Source organism: Rhinoderma darwinii, chromosome 5 (genome assembly GCF_050947455.1).
Source record: "Rhinoderma darwinii isolate aRhiDar2 chromosome 5, aRhiDar2.hap1, whole genome shotgun sequence".
NCBI classification, from domain to species: Eukaryota; Metazoa; Chordata; class Amphibia; order Anura; family Rhinodermatidae; genus Rhinoderma; species Rhinoderma darwinii.
In genome coordinates this window covers 79,673,000-79,688,028 of record NC_134691.1, presented here as the reverse complement: position 1 = coordinate 79,688,028, position 15,029 = coordinate 79,673,000, and the positions used below count along the sequence as shown (strand labels likewise).

General features: G+C 44.4%; 1 protein-coding gene across 10 annotated transcripts in view; it reads right to left on the bottom strand.

Moving 5' to 3' along the window:
* The window catches only part of ASPH (aspartate beta-hydroxylase), a 214,222-nt gene extending 200,877 nt beyond the window's left edge, over positions 1 to 13,345 (bottom strand). For 8 of the 10 annotated variants that reach the window (XM_075826191.1, XM_075826193.1, XM_075826194.1 and 5 more), the window contains exon 1: positions 13,053 to 13,345. In XM_075826191.1, coding sequence (XP_075682306.1) covers positions 13,053 to 13,086 — 34 coding nt within the window. In that variant the 5' untranslated portion in view covers positions 13,087 to 13,345. The remainder of the gene's footprint in view (positions 1 to 13,052) is intronic. The other 2 variants (XM_075826201.1, XM_075826195.1) reach the window with 2 other exon arrangements.
* Between the last annotated feature and the right edge of the window lie 1,684 nt (positions 13,346 to 15,029).

Genomic DNA, 15,029 nt, shown 5'->3' with positions numbered 1-15,029 from the left:
CAATGTTTACGTTTTGAGTGGCTGTTTATGGAATACAAGGCAGGAATAAAGTCTTGTCCACAAACAACGGAATAGTCGCAGAAAATGTCAGCAGCAATTCCGTTGAAAGTCAAAGGCTTTCCACCGTCAAAAACGCACCATTTCCTGCGGTTTTTCCGGAAGAAAATGGTGCGTGAATTGCTGCATTTCTCCCAATGGAGAAATCTCCTCTGAGAAACGCAGTAATTCTGGACACTTTCCACAGCAGGAATTGACATGCTGGGGTCTGAAAGATACGCACCACAGGTCAATTTCAGCTCAGAAATTTTACGCAGTATGTGGAGATTTGTTAAATCTCATCTACTCTGCTGCTACCTGTATTCTGATGCGTTCAGACGGGAAAAAACGTGGCAATTTAGAAGCGTGTGGATGAACCCTAAGACCACCAGAACAGGAGCCACCAATATTCTGCACTGGCTCTGAGTAGGGGGTCCCCAGCACAAGATCCCCCTATATAATGTGCATATCCTCATATAGGGCAGATAAAAAAATATATATCCTTTTTTGGAATTATTATTAATAACAAACAGGGCTTATTCATTCAATAAAGAGAAGTTCTAACATTTTCTAATATACTGACAATTCCTCACAGTATTCAAGTTCTCTGCTTCCAGCTAATAAGTAAAAGCATACATCTTGAAAAAAATTAAGAATGGACACCACGCAAATTATAAACATGTAGAACTTTTCCTTACGTATTAGGCCTCATTCACACGACAGGGTTTCCCGGCCGGCCGTTCATAAATCGGCCGGCACCCGGCTGCATTAGGAATAATAGACCCCTAATGGGGCTATTCACACGACCGATTTTTTGACGGCCGGGAAAAGCGGCCGTCAAAAAATAGGACATGCTCTATTTTCGGCCGGGTACCCGGCCGCCCGGCTCCCATAGGAGTCTATGGGGCCGGGTAATACACGGCCATCACTGGAATGTGTTCCGAGTGATGGCCGGGTTTTCCGTCGCTTGCGCTCTCTCTCCTCCTCCTAGCGCAGAGTGCATGTGAGGAGGAGGAGGAGTTGATGGCATTCGGACGAATGGCTGTACGCTGTACACTGTGTGGCAGGGCCGGGGTGTACAGCAGGTGGAGGGAGCGCTGCGCTGGCTCCCTTCCCCTGCTTGTTTTAAAAGCGCCCTGGCCCGGCGACACCTTCCATGGCACCGCTAGCAGCTGCTGCTACTACTACTACTACTGTAGAGACGCCACTATAGCAGAGCAGGGAGGTATCTCCCTGCTTTGCTATATGCTAGCCCCACTTTAGCTCCTTGAAGGAGCGGAATCCCCGTGTTTTCGGGGACTCCGCTCCTGGACAGAGCGCTTGATGTGTCTGTCCATATCTGGGCAGTGACATCAGGGGAAACTCCTGAAGCGGAATCCCCGAACACATGGGGATTCCCCTTCAGGAGTTGCCGCTGATGTCACTGTCCAGATCTGCCCGGCACGGATGCAAAACTTTATGCAAACCGGCCGGGCAAAATGGCCGATTTTACCGGCCGACACTCGGGGGCGGGCGGGACCCTGTCGTGTGAATCCCGCCTTAGTTGTTGAAACTCGAAAATTCCTTCGCCTATGTGATGGTAAATCCTTTCAATAGATTCATTTCAGCTCATCTGATCAATTTATTGCATCCAATCTTCATGTAGTCTGAAGAAAAATCATTCTACGTACGATCGTCCGTTAAATCAGCCTAGTCTATTAGTGCGGTTACACGTGGTAAATATTCTGCAGCCCAAGAACTAGAGAAGTCTGTTGGAGTCGTGAAATATTTTTCTTATAGGCATACATTGTAACGTTATACCCTGCGGAAATACACGGCAAGTAAGCCACGTGTGAACATGCCCTTAGACAGTTGTCCCATCTGCAGAACCTTTCCATATGCACTGTTAGGGACATCATAAAGGGGGATCCTCTGCTTGGGACCCAGGACAGAGCCGCTATAAAGAATAGTTCATGCAACCAAGTATTACATGAGAAGTGAGAGGCCTCACAGTTTCCCCCCGCGGCCCTGACATTGTGATTGGACAATCCACGGCAGCTCAATTCTAAGAAAGGCTTATAGAAAAATACGTAGCAAATGTGATGAGAGCGCAGCTTGTCTGAGAGTCAGGATTAACCCATATGTTACCGGCTTCAAGATGTTGCAAACATTATTTTAAATAAAGCTGCTTGTGAAATAAAAATAACTTTCTAATATAAACCTGATCACGATTGTGTATTGGTAAAAAAGCAGACGGCAAAGAAAACAAAAGAAGCTTTCATTTTAGCCGTTTTATATGTTGTTTCTTTTGTTTAGGTATATATAAAACATAGCTGCACGCTTAATAAACTTCACAATTTTATTATAGTGTATTCATAGAACAGTATACCTAGTAAAGACTAAGGCCTCATGCACACGGCCGTGATTTTCAGGTCGGCCGGCAGTGGACTGCCGCCCGCAATCCGTGCACATGGCCGCGGCCATTATTTTCAATTAGCCCGGACCGCAGAACACGGCCGTAATAAGGCTTGCCCGTTCTTTCTGCTGTGCGGGCTCCTGGGCCATGCACGGACTGTGGAAACCACGGTCGTGTGCATGGCCCCATAGGGATGAATGGGGCAGCAATTCTCAGCCGCAAAAGCACGTTCATGTAAGGACAATTTCTTCCTTAGGCCCCATGCACAAGTATATTATTCCTCCCAAAAGACGATTCAGCTCGAACCAGGCCGCTAAACGGGCAGGGATTATTCAAATCTACATAAAAGCGGCGAGTCCATGCCAATTTGGGGTGTTCCTGGGTGATGCTTAAATGCTAGGAGGTATGGAATATGTATAGAATAGAAACTTATTACCATATATGACAAATCGCATAAAAAAACAGCTGCAATTTACGCATTGGGAACTATACAGGTTAGTGGATGTAACGGACAATCAGCATAAAAACATCCATTTGAAGCCCTCGTCACAATTTCCAGCAGATTTGATGAGAAACCACAGCGCTGCATGCAACGATTGACACCATGAGGGAACCCATTATAAATGTCAACAGGGTCCATCATGCGCTGTTGTATCAGTTGTACGATGGATCCGTCACTGCGTCATGGTATCCGTTATAGCTGGAAATCATGGCGCAGATGTAAACGGTCTTGTTAAAGGCATACAGAGAACGATTCATTATAAAAACTAACTTTGTGCTATGGACATTATTTCTATTTCTTTACTAAATAGCTTAATTCATAAAAAGATTAGAACTTCATGAATCCGATAGTTATGTCAGCTGGCAGAAAATGAACATGCTGGGAAATATTTGGGCTACAGATTACCTTTATTACGAAACATGAGCTCCGTCCGTTACAACAATATGTGAGAGCATTATACAATTCCTGCATCGCCCCCTGCTGGTTCACTAAAGGCTGACAACGTGTGAGCCTGGTACCGAGTGCGTGCCCAGGTGTAATATCACCGGTCTCAGTGTTCAATCATATGTAATATTATATAGCCTTCAACCAGGACATGGAAGCGCTGGAATAGCGGACATGCCTTTCTTTCTACTTAGCAGGTGGTTATTGAGGCGACTCGGACATCCACCCCCTGCCGTGAGAAACGGGCAACGTGCTTGGAGTCCTGGGACAGAAAGACATTAAAATACTACAATGTGAGATTTCTCTTCAGGATAAAAATGCGGATAATAAATTGCAAATTGCCTTCGGTTTTTGGTCTTGGTAGAAAACGTCAGAATGCAAAATCCCCCTTTAGACCAGAATCACACAGTTTTGATGCAGTTTAGGTCTCAGTTTTTGAGCCAAACTCAGAAGTGGACACAAAAGTAAGGAGATGCATCAGTCTTTTCTTTATACCTTTTCTTCCTTTTGGATCCACTTCTGCATTTCGCTAAAAAGAAACTGCGCCAAAACGGTTGATGAGTACTTTGACATGTTTTCATTGGTGTTTTTCGCATGTTTTTTCTTTTAAATGCTGCAGCCAGATGTTCGTATAAAGTCTAGCGTGAAATAGAAGAATGTCTGCGTACAGGGTGTCACATTGTATTGCCATTTTTTGAGGTCAGTTGCATTTTTATAAAACACAGCGTTTCTTCTTCATATGCTCCACTATAGAACTCTAAAAACACATGTACAAAATGACTCGAAACAAAAACGCATCGACACAACGACAAGACCAGTTTCAAGTCATTTTTATTGCCAACTGACCTGTATAAAAGATAAGACAGACATTCACAAATTCATCACTTTAAATGACCTGCATGTCAGACACATACTCTGGGGTGATTTTTTTTTTTTTTGCCTTCTGGGCTAGTTACCGGGAGTGGCAGGTCAGTCCAGTTTGTGTACAGTGAAATGCTACTCCTTCCATCAGAAACCTGCCAAGACAGAACAACATTCTTTCCACTTCCAATAACCTGTGTCAATAAAACCTGTAACGAACCCTGCTCCTCAGAAATAATTCTACATTGTGAATGACATAAGCACAGACACCTCGCACTACATAACGGGTCATTACACACAAGTTTTACTTCATACAACAGACCACGCAAGCAGCGATTTCACATATACACAGTTTTTGCCTTCTCTCGTGTGGGGTGAAGAATTGGGACTGAAATACTGCAAGATTAAAAGCGTCCAATATTGCGGCCTGCAGGCCAAACCAATACACCACTCAACCTCAGTTCAGACTGGTGCTCAATCAGTTATTTCATGATAAGCAGTCATGGTGGTGCTGACTTGACGGTCGTCTCTCAGAATATAGGCTACTATACATGGCTGTACAGAGATATTCTCCCCTAAAAGCAGTGTTTCTACAAGAGAACGCATCCATACATAGGAGTTCGATTGAGAATGCCCCGTTTTCTGACTCCATCCAAACAAAAATTATCATGTAAAATCTGAGACATACGGTAAGAGAGCTCATTGACCCCTATGGCAGCCCTATTACTGCTCCATACAAAATAGTTGTAATACGGCCACGTACATGAGCTTAAAAACACTGTTTATTCAAATGTAGGCTGAAGTGTCAATTACTGTCCAACCCCCGCCCCGGCACCTAGTGGTTTAGGGATTAGAAATACAAAAAAATACAACATTTATTAACAGTGTACCTAGCTTTTCAGATGACTATCAGAATAAGCAGTCATATGGGTGTATGAGTCATAAGCCCCTAAGGCCAGAGTGTCGGCTGGGGATTCTGCTCTGGAAGGGGATTCCAGAGGCAGCCATTGACATCACTGTCCATATATGGACAGAAACACCAGGGGCTTCGCCAGTAGCGAAATCTCCTGGCCAGAGCGTCAGCCAGGGTTTCTGCTCCTTCAAGGAGCTACAGCGGCGCTATATGGGAGGAGGGGGTGCCGCTATCTACAGGGGGTTCAGAGGGAGACAGGAGTCGTGATGCTCTGGCTGGAGACTCCACAGTTGAAAGGCCGACATTACTGTCCATATATGGATAGTAATGTCAAGGGCTTCCCTGGGCTCAGCGCTCAGAGTAGCGCTGTGTGCAGGAAATCCTCGGCCAGGATCAGTTTTTACCGGCTGTTACAAGGATTGATTCATTTAAAAAAAACAGCCGGTAAAAACAAATCCATTCACTTCTATGGGAGCAGTGGGGCCGTTAAAAAACAAAAACGGCCATGTGAATACACTCCTAGAACTCACACCGCCACACAGCTGTTTTTCACTGCTGTGTGAATGTAGCTCTAGCTCCATGATTTCTTGTGCCACATAATGTAAACAAATTAAATAGAAGCAAATGTTACTGCCTGTAAAGACCTGTATAAGATTTAAAAACAGAAAAAAACCCCACCTCAAAACATGGATTATAAATCTTGCCATATTCTTCACTCCATGCAACGTTAGCCAGCAAATTTAGTACAAAGACTCTTATACAGACATCATGCAGATATAAAAACAGCCAAGCAGAATTATAGATCTACCAAGAGGCACAACACCACGGCCACACAATTACCAGTCTGTTCTCTTCAGAAAAAGGGTCTTCTGACTTCAGAACAACATCTGAATGTGAGGGACAACCCAACAAGAGCAAATTAACTGCAAAATATTTCATACATTGAAATAAAACACAAAATACATATTGACACTGCGTTATAGGATTTCTATAATCACAATATGATTCTCATTTTAATAGGATTTTACTGCAGTCCCACCAATGTTTAAGGATTCGTGAGCCAAATACAAAAAAGAAGAAGAGGTGAGTGGTGATCAACAGTTTTATGGTTCTGTCCACTGGGAGCGCTCTACCATCCCGGAAAGGTTCCAGCAGAGGGACAAAGGACCTTTAGGACTCAAATAGTCAATGTTTTATTACTAGCTTTACTGGCCCCTACCAACAGAGGGCAGCATGCTGTGCACAGTGCAGGAAAGTTCGGATGAAAATTTTAAACACTGCCAACTTCTTTCCAGACAATGAGGGTCTGTCATCGGTCGGCTAAAACGATCATTTTCACTTTTTGGATTCCGTATCTAAAAGGTAGTTTTCCAAACAGGAATCTTCCTAGAAGCTGCGATATTGTTGTGTGGATGAGCCTGTAGACTGAGATACTGATCAGTACGATAAAACCCAATGACGAACTTCTAATGAAATTATCAGCAGTATTCATCTGGAAGAGGCGACACACCTTGAACCAGAATGACTCATACCGCTGTCAACTCCAACAAGTTCATATACACGACAGCTATGGGAACTTTAAAGGAACAGCAGACCAAAATTAGGATAACGCACCTTTTAGGCAAGGTTTCGGGTGTGCTCTATATTTTTTTTATTTTTTGATTTGCCAAATCAGATCTATATACATCTTTTGTTAAAGGGGTTTTCCAGCCACTATAAAATTGGGGGCCTATCCTCATTAGATGGCCTATCCTCCCATTGAAGTGAACAGGAGAAAAGGCTGCAATACCTGTGAATCGCCACTAAATGCGTGTCGATGACCCACAGTGAGCAAGAAGAAATGAAGGGGAAGCAGCGATCGCACAGGCGCTGCGTCCCCTTCAAAACAGATCGGCGTGGGCCCCGAAAGTCCAACCCCGACCCATCAGCTATTGATGGACTATCCTGTGGATACATTTTTAGTGGCTGGAAAACCCCTTCAATGAAGCAATTTTGGAAACTGACAGATTTTTTTGGGGGTTTGGTTTTGCTCTTTATTTTAAAATTTGAGCATATTCTGACTACAACAGGGGGAAACCAAATATGATAAAGCCAAAATGAAAAACTGTTTTAGAGAAAATAAAATATATATATATATATATATATATATATATATATATATATATATATATATATATATATATATATATATTTTTTTTTTTATTTTTATTTTTTTTTATTTTTTTTAATACTACCAAGAATTCTCAGTCCACAAATACATTGTATTATTGTTCACAAAGTTACACTCCTGCTAGACATTGCTTCTAAAACTGTAACATTTAATAATCCACAGACGATTTCCTTTGTGGGTCAACACAAATTGTGACATTTTTACAATCTAGTCCGCAGCGCAGGTCCCCGTCACCCAGACTAAAGGCCCTTTTACACGGGGCAATAATCCGGCAAATACTCGTTCATCTGCTGATCGTATCATTTTAGCTGCCTAAAATATTATCGCTGTCGGCAGCACATCTCTGTGTAAACAGGGAGACGTGCTGCCGACATAACGTATGGGAACGAACGATCGGAGTAACAAGTGCTCATCCCCATACATAGCTCCTAGTGAAAGGAGCAAACGAGTGCCGATCTTCTGTTCTACAGTTTTAGGCCTCATGCACACGAACGTATTTCTTTTTCTCCCGTAAGTACGGGTCCTTTGTCATCCGTAATCGACCCGTATTCCACCAGTATTTACAGATCCGTGCCCATAAATACGGGTCTGATGTCACCAGTATTCCACCCGTATTTACGGACCCGTTTTCTCTGCACTAATTTCCAGCCCCTTCTCTCTATCAGTGCTGGAAAGAGAGAAGGGGCAGCCCTTTCGGGCAGAGTTTCCGCAGCGATTGAAAGTAAAAGAAGTTCATACGTACCCCGGCCGTTGTCTTGGTAACGCGTCCCTCTTTTGACATCCAGTCCAACCTCAATGGATGACGCGGCAGTCCATGTGACCGCTGCAGCCTGTGATTGGCTGCAGCGGTCACATGGGATGAAACGTCATTTCAGGAGGCCGGACTGGAGGAAGAAGCAGATAATTTAACTTAATACTATTAACTCCCGCGGTAGTCACGGTCCCGGGTGCTGAAAGAGTTACTGCCTGTCAGTTAACTCTTTCAGCACCCTGGACAGTAACTATCCCCTAACGTCGCCTAGCAACGCTCCCGTAATTACAGGTGCACACACACGTAGCCACCCGTAATTACGGGAGCCCCATAGACTTCTGCCCGTGCAGTTATTACGGCCTTAAATCGGACATGTTCCATATTTTTCAACGGTACTGGCACCTTCCCATAAGCAAACGGGAAGGTACCCGTGGCCTATAGAAGTCTATGGGCCCGTAATCACGGGCGTTTTTACGTTCGTGTGCATGAGGCCTTAACAAAAGGCAGAACTTACATATATCAGTTGTGTCCGACCGGTTGTTTTATGCCTGAGCGGGACACAATTAATGACAATGGTCCGACGTCCACAGCCTGACAGTGACGCGCAGCGAGAGGTTCAGCATGATAACTGATGCATCTGGTGCCAAAACTGCTCTGATAGAAAAGGATTGGATCATCTCTGGCATTAGTTAGGTCAGGTTCACACGGGGCAGATATGCTGTATATAAGTCAAAAGTAGTAAAAAACTGTTTCTTTATGTAATAAAACAAACAAAAAAAACAATATTAATAGTTAAAAAAAAAAAAATAATAATTCTAAGCTCTCATACCACTTAATCGATGGAGAAAAAAAAAAAAAAAGTTATGGCTCTCAGAATTTGGCGTCATAAATGTTATTTTTTACACTTAGGGCTCATTCAGAAGAACTTGAAGAACGTCCGTATGCTACGCATGGAAATCACACGCAGCACACGGACCCATTGACTTCAAAAGGGGCCGTTCGCACATGCAGGAGCTTTCACGCAGCGCGTCTCCGTTGCGTGAAACTCACTGCATGTCCTATATTGGTGCGTTATCACGCGTGTGCGGTGCACGATTTGCGTATCAATTCAATTGGAAAAAAAAAAGTGCTTTGAGAGCTTGTGAATAACGCACAACACTGGCACAGTACACTGATGAATAACGCAACACACATGGACCAGAATCACACGCGTTCCACGCCGGAGGGAAACAAAACTGAATCGCTGGACACGTCAAAAAAACTCAAATGGAAAAATAACACCATAAAAACAGAGAGGCCACTGCAGTACTATAGTAATGTGCAAAAAGACACGCGGGTAAAGTTAGAAAAACTTTATGGAAAACCACTAAGGGTATGTTCACACAGCCCCTTTATAGCGGTATTTCAGGCTGCAAACCCCCTGAAAAACCAGTTGAAAATACGGGGGCTGAATGCCTCTAAACGTCTGCCCATTGATTTCAATGGGAAAAACGTCATTTCGTTCCCACGGGGCGCCCCGTAAAAAAGAAGTGCATGTCACTTCCTGTGCCGTTTTTCATCGTCTCAATAGAAAAACTGCTACAAAAACAGATGTAAAAAACGCATCAAAAAATGCTTGATGCATAAAAAACAGCTGATAAACAGAGGCTGTTTTCCCTTGAAAACAGCTCCGTATTTTACAGCCGTTTTTTGTTTGGCGTGTGAACATACAACACTAACAGAGGTCTTCAGCCTGTGGTTCTCCAGCTGTGGTGAAACTGCAACTCCCAGTATTAATGTCCGTGCACGCTGGGAGTTGAAGTTATAGGGTATGTTCACACGGCGGCGTCCGTAACGGCTGAAATTACGGGGCTGTTTTCAGGAGAAAACAGCACCGTAATTTCAGCCGTAATGGCATGTTGAGGCGCTTTTTGCTGCGTCCATTACGGTCGTTAAATGGAGCTGGTTTTCCATGGAGTCCATGGAAAACGGCTCCATTTACGTCTGAAGAAGTGACAGGCACTTCTTCGACGCGGGCGTCTTTTTTACGGCCCGCCTTTTGACAGCGGCGCGTAAAAAAAAATGCCTGTGTGCACAGAACATCGTAAGACCCATTCTAATGAATGGGCAGATGTTTGCCAACGCTATCGAGGCGCATTTTCGGACTTAAAATTGAGGTGTAAAACGCCCGAATTACGTCCGTAAATAAGCCGGGTGAACATACCCTTAGGGTATGTTCACACAAGGTCATTACGTCCGTAATTGATAGACGTATTTCGGCCGCAAGTACCGAACCGAACACAGTGCAGGGAGCCGGGCTCCTAGCATCATAGTTATGTACGACGCTAGGAGTCCCTGCCTCGCTGCCGGTCAACTGTCCCGTACTTTAATCATGTTTTCAGTAGTTCCACGGAGAGGCAGGGACTCCTAGCGTCGTACATAAGTATGATGCTAGGTGCCCGGCTCCCTGCACTGTGTTCGGTCCGGTACTTGCGGCCAAAATACGTCCGTCAATTACGGACGTAATGACCTTGTGTGAACATACCCTTACAATCACTGAAGAGTCAAATGTTGAAGGTCTCTGCTAAGCAATGACCAAAAGTTCACTCCTTCGACCCAGAAAGGGTTAATGAAGCCCCTTTTATGTTATTCAAAGGAGGAATGTCCGATGTTCTTTTCCAGCTGATTCAGCTCTTGTACATGGAGTTGTTTTGTGGTGCAGTGAACCAGACATCACTATATTACTGCCACCTTAGCGAGTCCAGCTTTCATTTCCACAGCACATTGCGGCAGCGCCCGAACAATTAGAATATTATGTGGACAGCAGATGCCTTCATATAAAACGGTAGGAAAGAAGCTAAAATGTTATCACATGGACCCGCGCCATATTAAAACCAACAAGCACAGCAATATTTGTCTAAACCAAAACTTTTTTTTCAAAGGGCAAATATACAACGCAAGACTTCCTTCACATACGTTTAATGTATACGCCAGGAACAGCTCCCGACATGCGTTAAAAGTGGGCCGTGACTGATCCCTAAACAGCGGCACTCGTCACTATAGAATATATTAATGCGAGTTAAACGTATACGCTGCAAAAAAAAACTTCAGAAAATGGCTCCCATGGGTATGTTCACAGAATTTTCTGCCTGCAAAAAACTGCCTCAAAATTCCTTTTGGAATTTTGAAGCAGATTTTGATCTGCCTGCTCGTCGTTTGTCGCATTTTTCACTCGCGCCCATTGAGCGGCAACGGCAAAAATGCAGCGAAATTCGCTTTCTCTGCCTCCCATTGATGTCAATGGGAGGTCAGATGTAAACGCCCGAAGATAGGGCATGTCGCTTCTATTTCCCGCAAGCATTTTTTTCCACTCACGGGAAGAAAAAAAAAACGCCTCCGCCTCCCATTGAAGTCACACATATTCCATTGTTTTTGCCGGACAAAACATGGCAGCATGCGGTGCTATTTTGAGAATTGAATTCAAAAGTTCAATAGAAACAAAGTGATAACACAAATAATTACAGTAACCAAAATCACTGAGATCCATAAACAGCAATCTACAGGTTTTACAAGCAAATATCTATCATAGAGGTTATAACTTTAAACCGATAAAAAGTGGATGAATGGTGAAGGCCTAATCTATGGCAAATATACATGGACTTTATCTCCTGTACTTGTTAACATGTAACTAGATGAGATCAGGGAGGATCATGCCTCTGCACCCATTCTCTGCCACACGCTCCATGTCCTCAGTCACGCAAACATCTGGGTCACAGCTTAGCGCTACCAGCTCTGCTACATAGCAGGGGGGTGCGGATCTTAAACATCTGCTTTCCCCATGACTCCTCCTCTGGTATCTCCTTCAACCCCCTTCCAGAGTGACACGTGAACAGGGCTGTGGAGCCACATGGGAAGGATTTCCTCCCCACCTGAAGGCACAGCAGTCCCATTCATTCTTCATTTCCTTACGCTTCATATGAAAACTGGACATTGTTTGCCTCTCGTACACACCTCGCGTGTCTGGAAACAATTGCGCTACTGCCTTCTAACTAGGGCAACTCGTGAGCGCCACTATATTAATATAACAAGTGCTCTACTCTGGCGCCAACTGGATGAATTCCGAAGCCGGACTTTATGGCGAGCAAAAAGAACGTTCATAGAGATCAATAAAAAACAACCCAAAAACGTAGGCGCCAGAAGCAGAATCCAAATCACAGCGGCTACCTGGCTGCGGGGAGTTGCCCAACCCTGACAATCATTAACGTAAAAACCACTGAGGAGCGAATTCCAGATGTCCACTCACTGGGTAGAACTGGTCTCTACCTAAACGATAACTCAGCTGTGGCTCCACAGCAGCGCTCTTCTAGCCGAAGCTACAGGTGTGCCATGTCACAGCTCATTGAAAGCCACCAGGTAACTTGTCATGCAGCGAGCCACAACGTGCGATACCGCCGCCATGATTATACTGGATGACGACTTCTGATACGCTGCGCTGGATAGGAGCCATCACGCAACTTTCAATTCGCAACACGGTCCTTTCATTGGCACCGAGCAGAATGTAGGGATCAATAAGGCAGCAAGTGTGAAGGGCAACTTATTTAGCCAAGTTGTCTGGCGCACAGGGGAGGGCATGGCACCATATAAGACAGCACTAGCTGGCAAGTCGCCGCTGCAAAGTCTACCCATATGATACAATAGTGATGAAATGGCATTTTGCAATGTAATTGAAAGACATTGCCCAAGAAATGTCACCATGTCCCAAAATTATTTAGACTATTATACACATCACCAATAATACATATATATATATATATATACACACACACCACAGGGATCTGGCATCATTCATTCATACACGTTAGTATGACATAGTAGAACTACACATCCCATAATGCTCCGCTTCCTAGGATACGCTGGGGCCCCTGGATCCATTGCAGTCGCAATGCCAGAACCCTGAATATACTCGGCACAGGTCACGTCAGGACAACAGTTAATACTGACCTCTTTTCACTGTTTTGGCTTTCTTGGGAGCCATGATTGTTCTGTGCAGGTATTAGAGATAAATGGAAGCTCAGAAAACGCTGTTTCTAAAGAAGGCAACAAAAAAACGCGTTTTTACTCAGGGAAGTGATGCAGTGACAGCAGCCTCAGCTTCTTACAAAAATGCACCGAGCCACGCTGCGTTACGTGACCTCCCCCCTCTCTCCGTTCCACGGGACACGCCTAATTTTCGGAACGACAAGAGTTTGTGGCTAATGGAAACCCTAAGTAGGCGTGGTTCAACCAGTGAACACGCCCCCGGGAATCGCACATTCACCCTCGGCGAGCACAATAGTGGGCGTGGCTTAAGCTGGAGATGTGATTTCTCTCATGCGTTCCAAGAGCGTTGAACGTGGCAACATGGAAGCGGCGCAGTTCTCGCGAGATTTCATGAATCTAGGGAATAAAGGAGAGGTCCGCGCCTTAGCTGGCAGTCTGAAGTGCGGGGTGGGGGAGTTATCAGCGTGTAGTCGGCGTAGCACGCGTGTGTAGGTGGCTGCAATGTAACTTTAAAGTGTTACTATATATATTGACATAATGCGCAAATAATGGCAATATAGTGTAAATTATAATGTTATATAAGAACCAAATAACGTTGCTATACAGTGCCCAAAAGGAGTACTGCACAGTGCCCAAATAACGAGAGCATACCGTAGCAATCCCATATAGTCCCCAAATAATAGACGTGTAAAAAGCCCAGTGAGAATTGCCTATTTAGGCCTCATGCACACGACTAGCCATGTGCACGGCCGTGATTTCCGGGTCGGCCAGCCACGGTGTGTCAGCCGCGAGCCGGCCACAAATCGCGGGCCGTGAACATGGCCGCGGCCATTATTTTCAATGAGCCCGGACCGCAGAACACGTCCGTAATAAGACATGTCCGTTCTTTCTGCAGTTCGGGCTACTGGGCCATGCACGGACCGTGAAAACCACAGTCGTGTGCATGGCCGCATAGGAATGAATGGGGCCGCAATCCTCCCGTGGATTTTCAGCGGAATTGCGGCCGCAAAAGCACGTTCGTGTGCATGGGGCCTTAGGGTATGTTCAAATCAAAAACTGCTGTAAAATTCAGAGCTGTGTTCAAGGGAAAACAGCCTCTGCTTTTCAGCCGTTTTTTAAGCATCAAACTTTTTTTGATGCGTTTCTTGTGGCCGTTTTTGGGGCTGTTTTTCTCTTGACACAATGATGAACTGCTCAAGAAGTGACATGCGCTTCTTTTTACAAGGCGTTTTTTATGCGCCGTTTTTTCAAACGGCCGTGTAAAAAAAACGCCCCGTGGGGACAGTTTTTCCCATTGACATGGGCAGATGATTGGAGGCGCTCAGCTTCCATTTTAAACCCCCTGAAAAACGGCTGAAAATAAGCTGTGTGAACAAACGCTCAGTGTCAAGTTTTAAATGAATTATTCAAAAAATATCATACAGAGCTTGAATTCCACCAAATGGTGCCCAAGTAACACAGCCAAACAGTGATGACATAATGACCCCATACAGTGCCCTAATAATACCATCACACAATGTTCAATCATGCTCAATTAGTACAAATTAAAGCCACCATAGTGCCCAAATAATACCATCATACAGGCCACAAAATACTGTCATATACTGCCCAAATAATAACACCATACACTGCTCAAGTAATACTACCAGGCAATGCTCAATTACTGCTGCCATACTGTCCAACTAATACCACCATACACAGCCAAAAAACACTGCCTTATATTACGGCCTAAATTATACCGATACTGTATCTCCTAATTCTGGCCCCTCAGCAAATTTTTACTATCTTATCTCCATCCTATAACTGATTAACTTCCACAAACTCCTGTAACCCCTTACATACCAAACACATTTGCCTGAACGCTACTTCCTTAAAGGGAATGTGTCGCTAGAAATTATTATTATTATTATTTTTTCAGTTAAACAATTAGTATTTGAG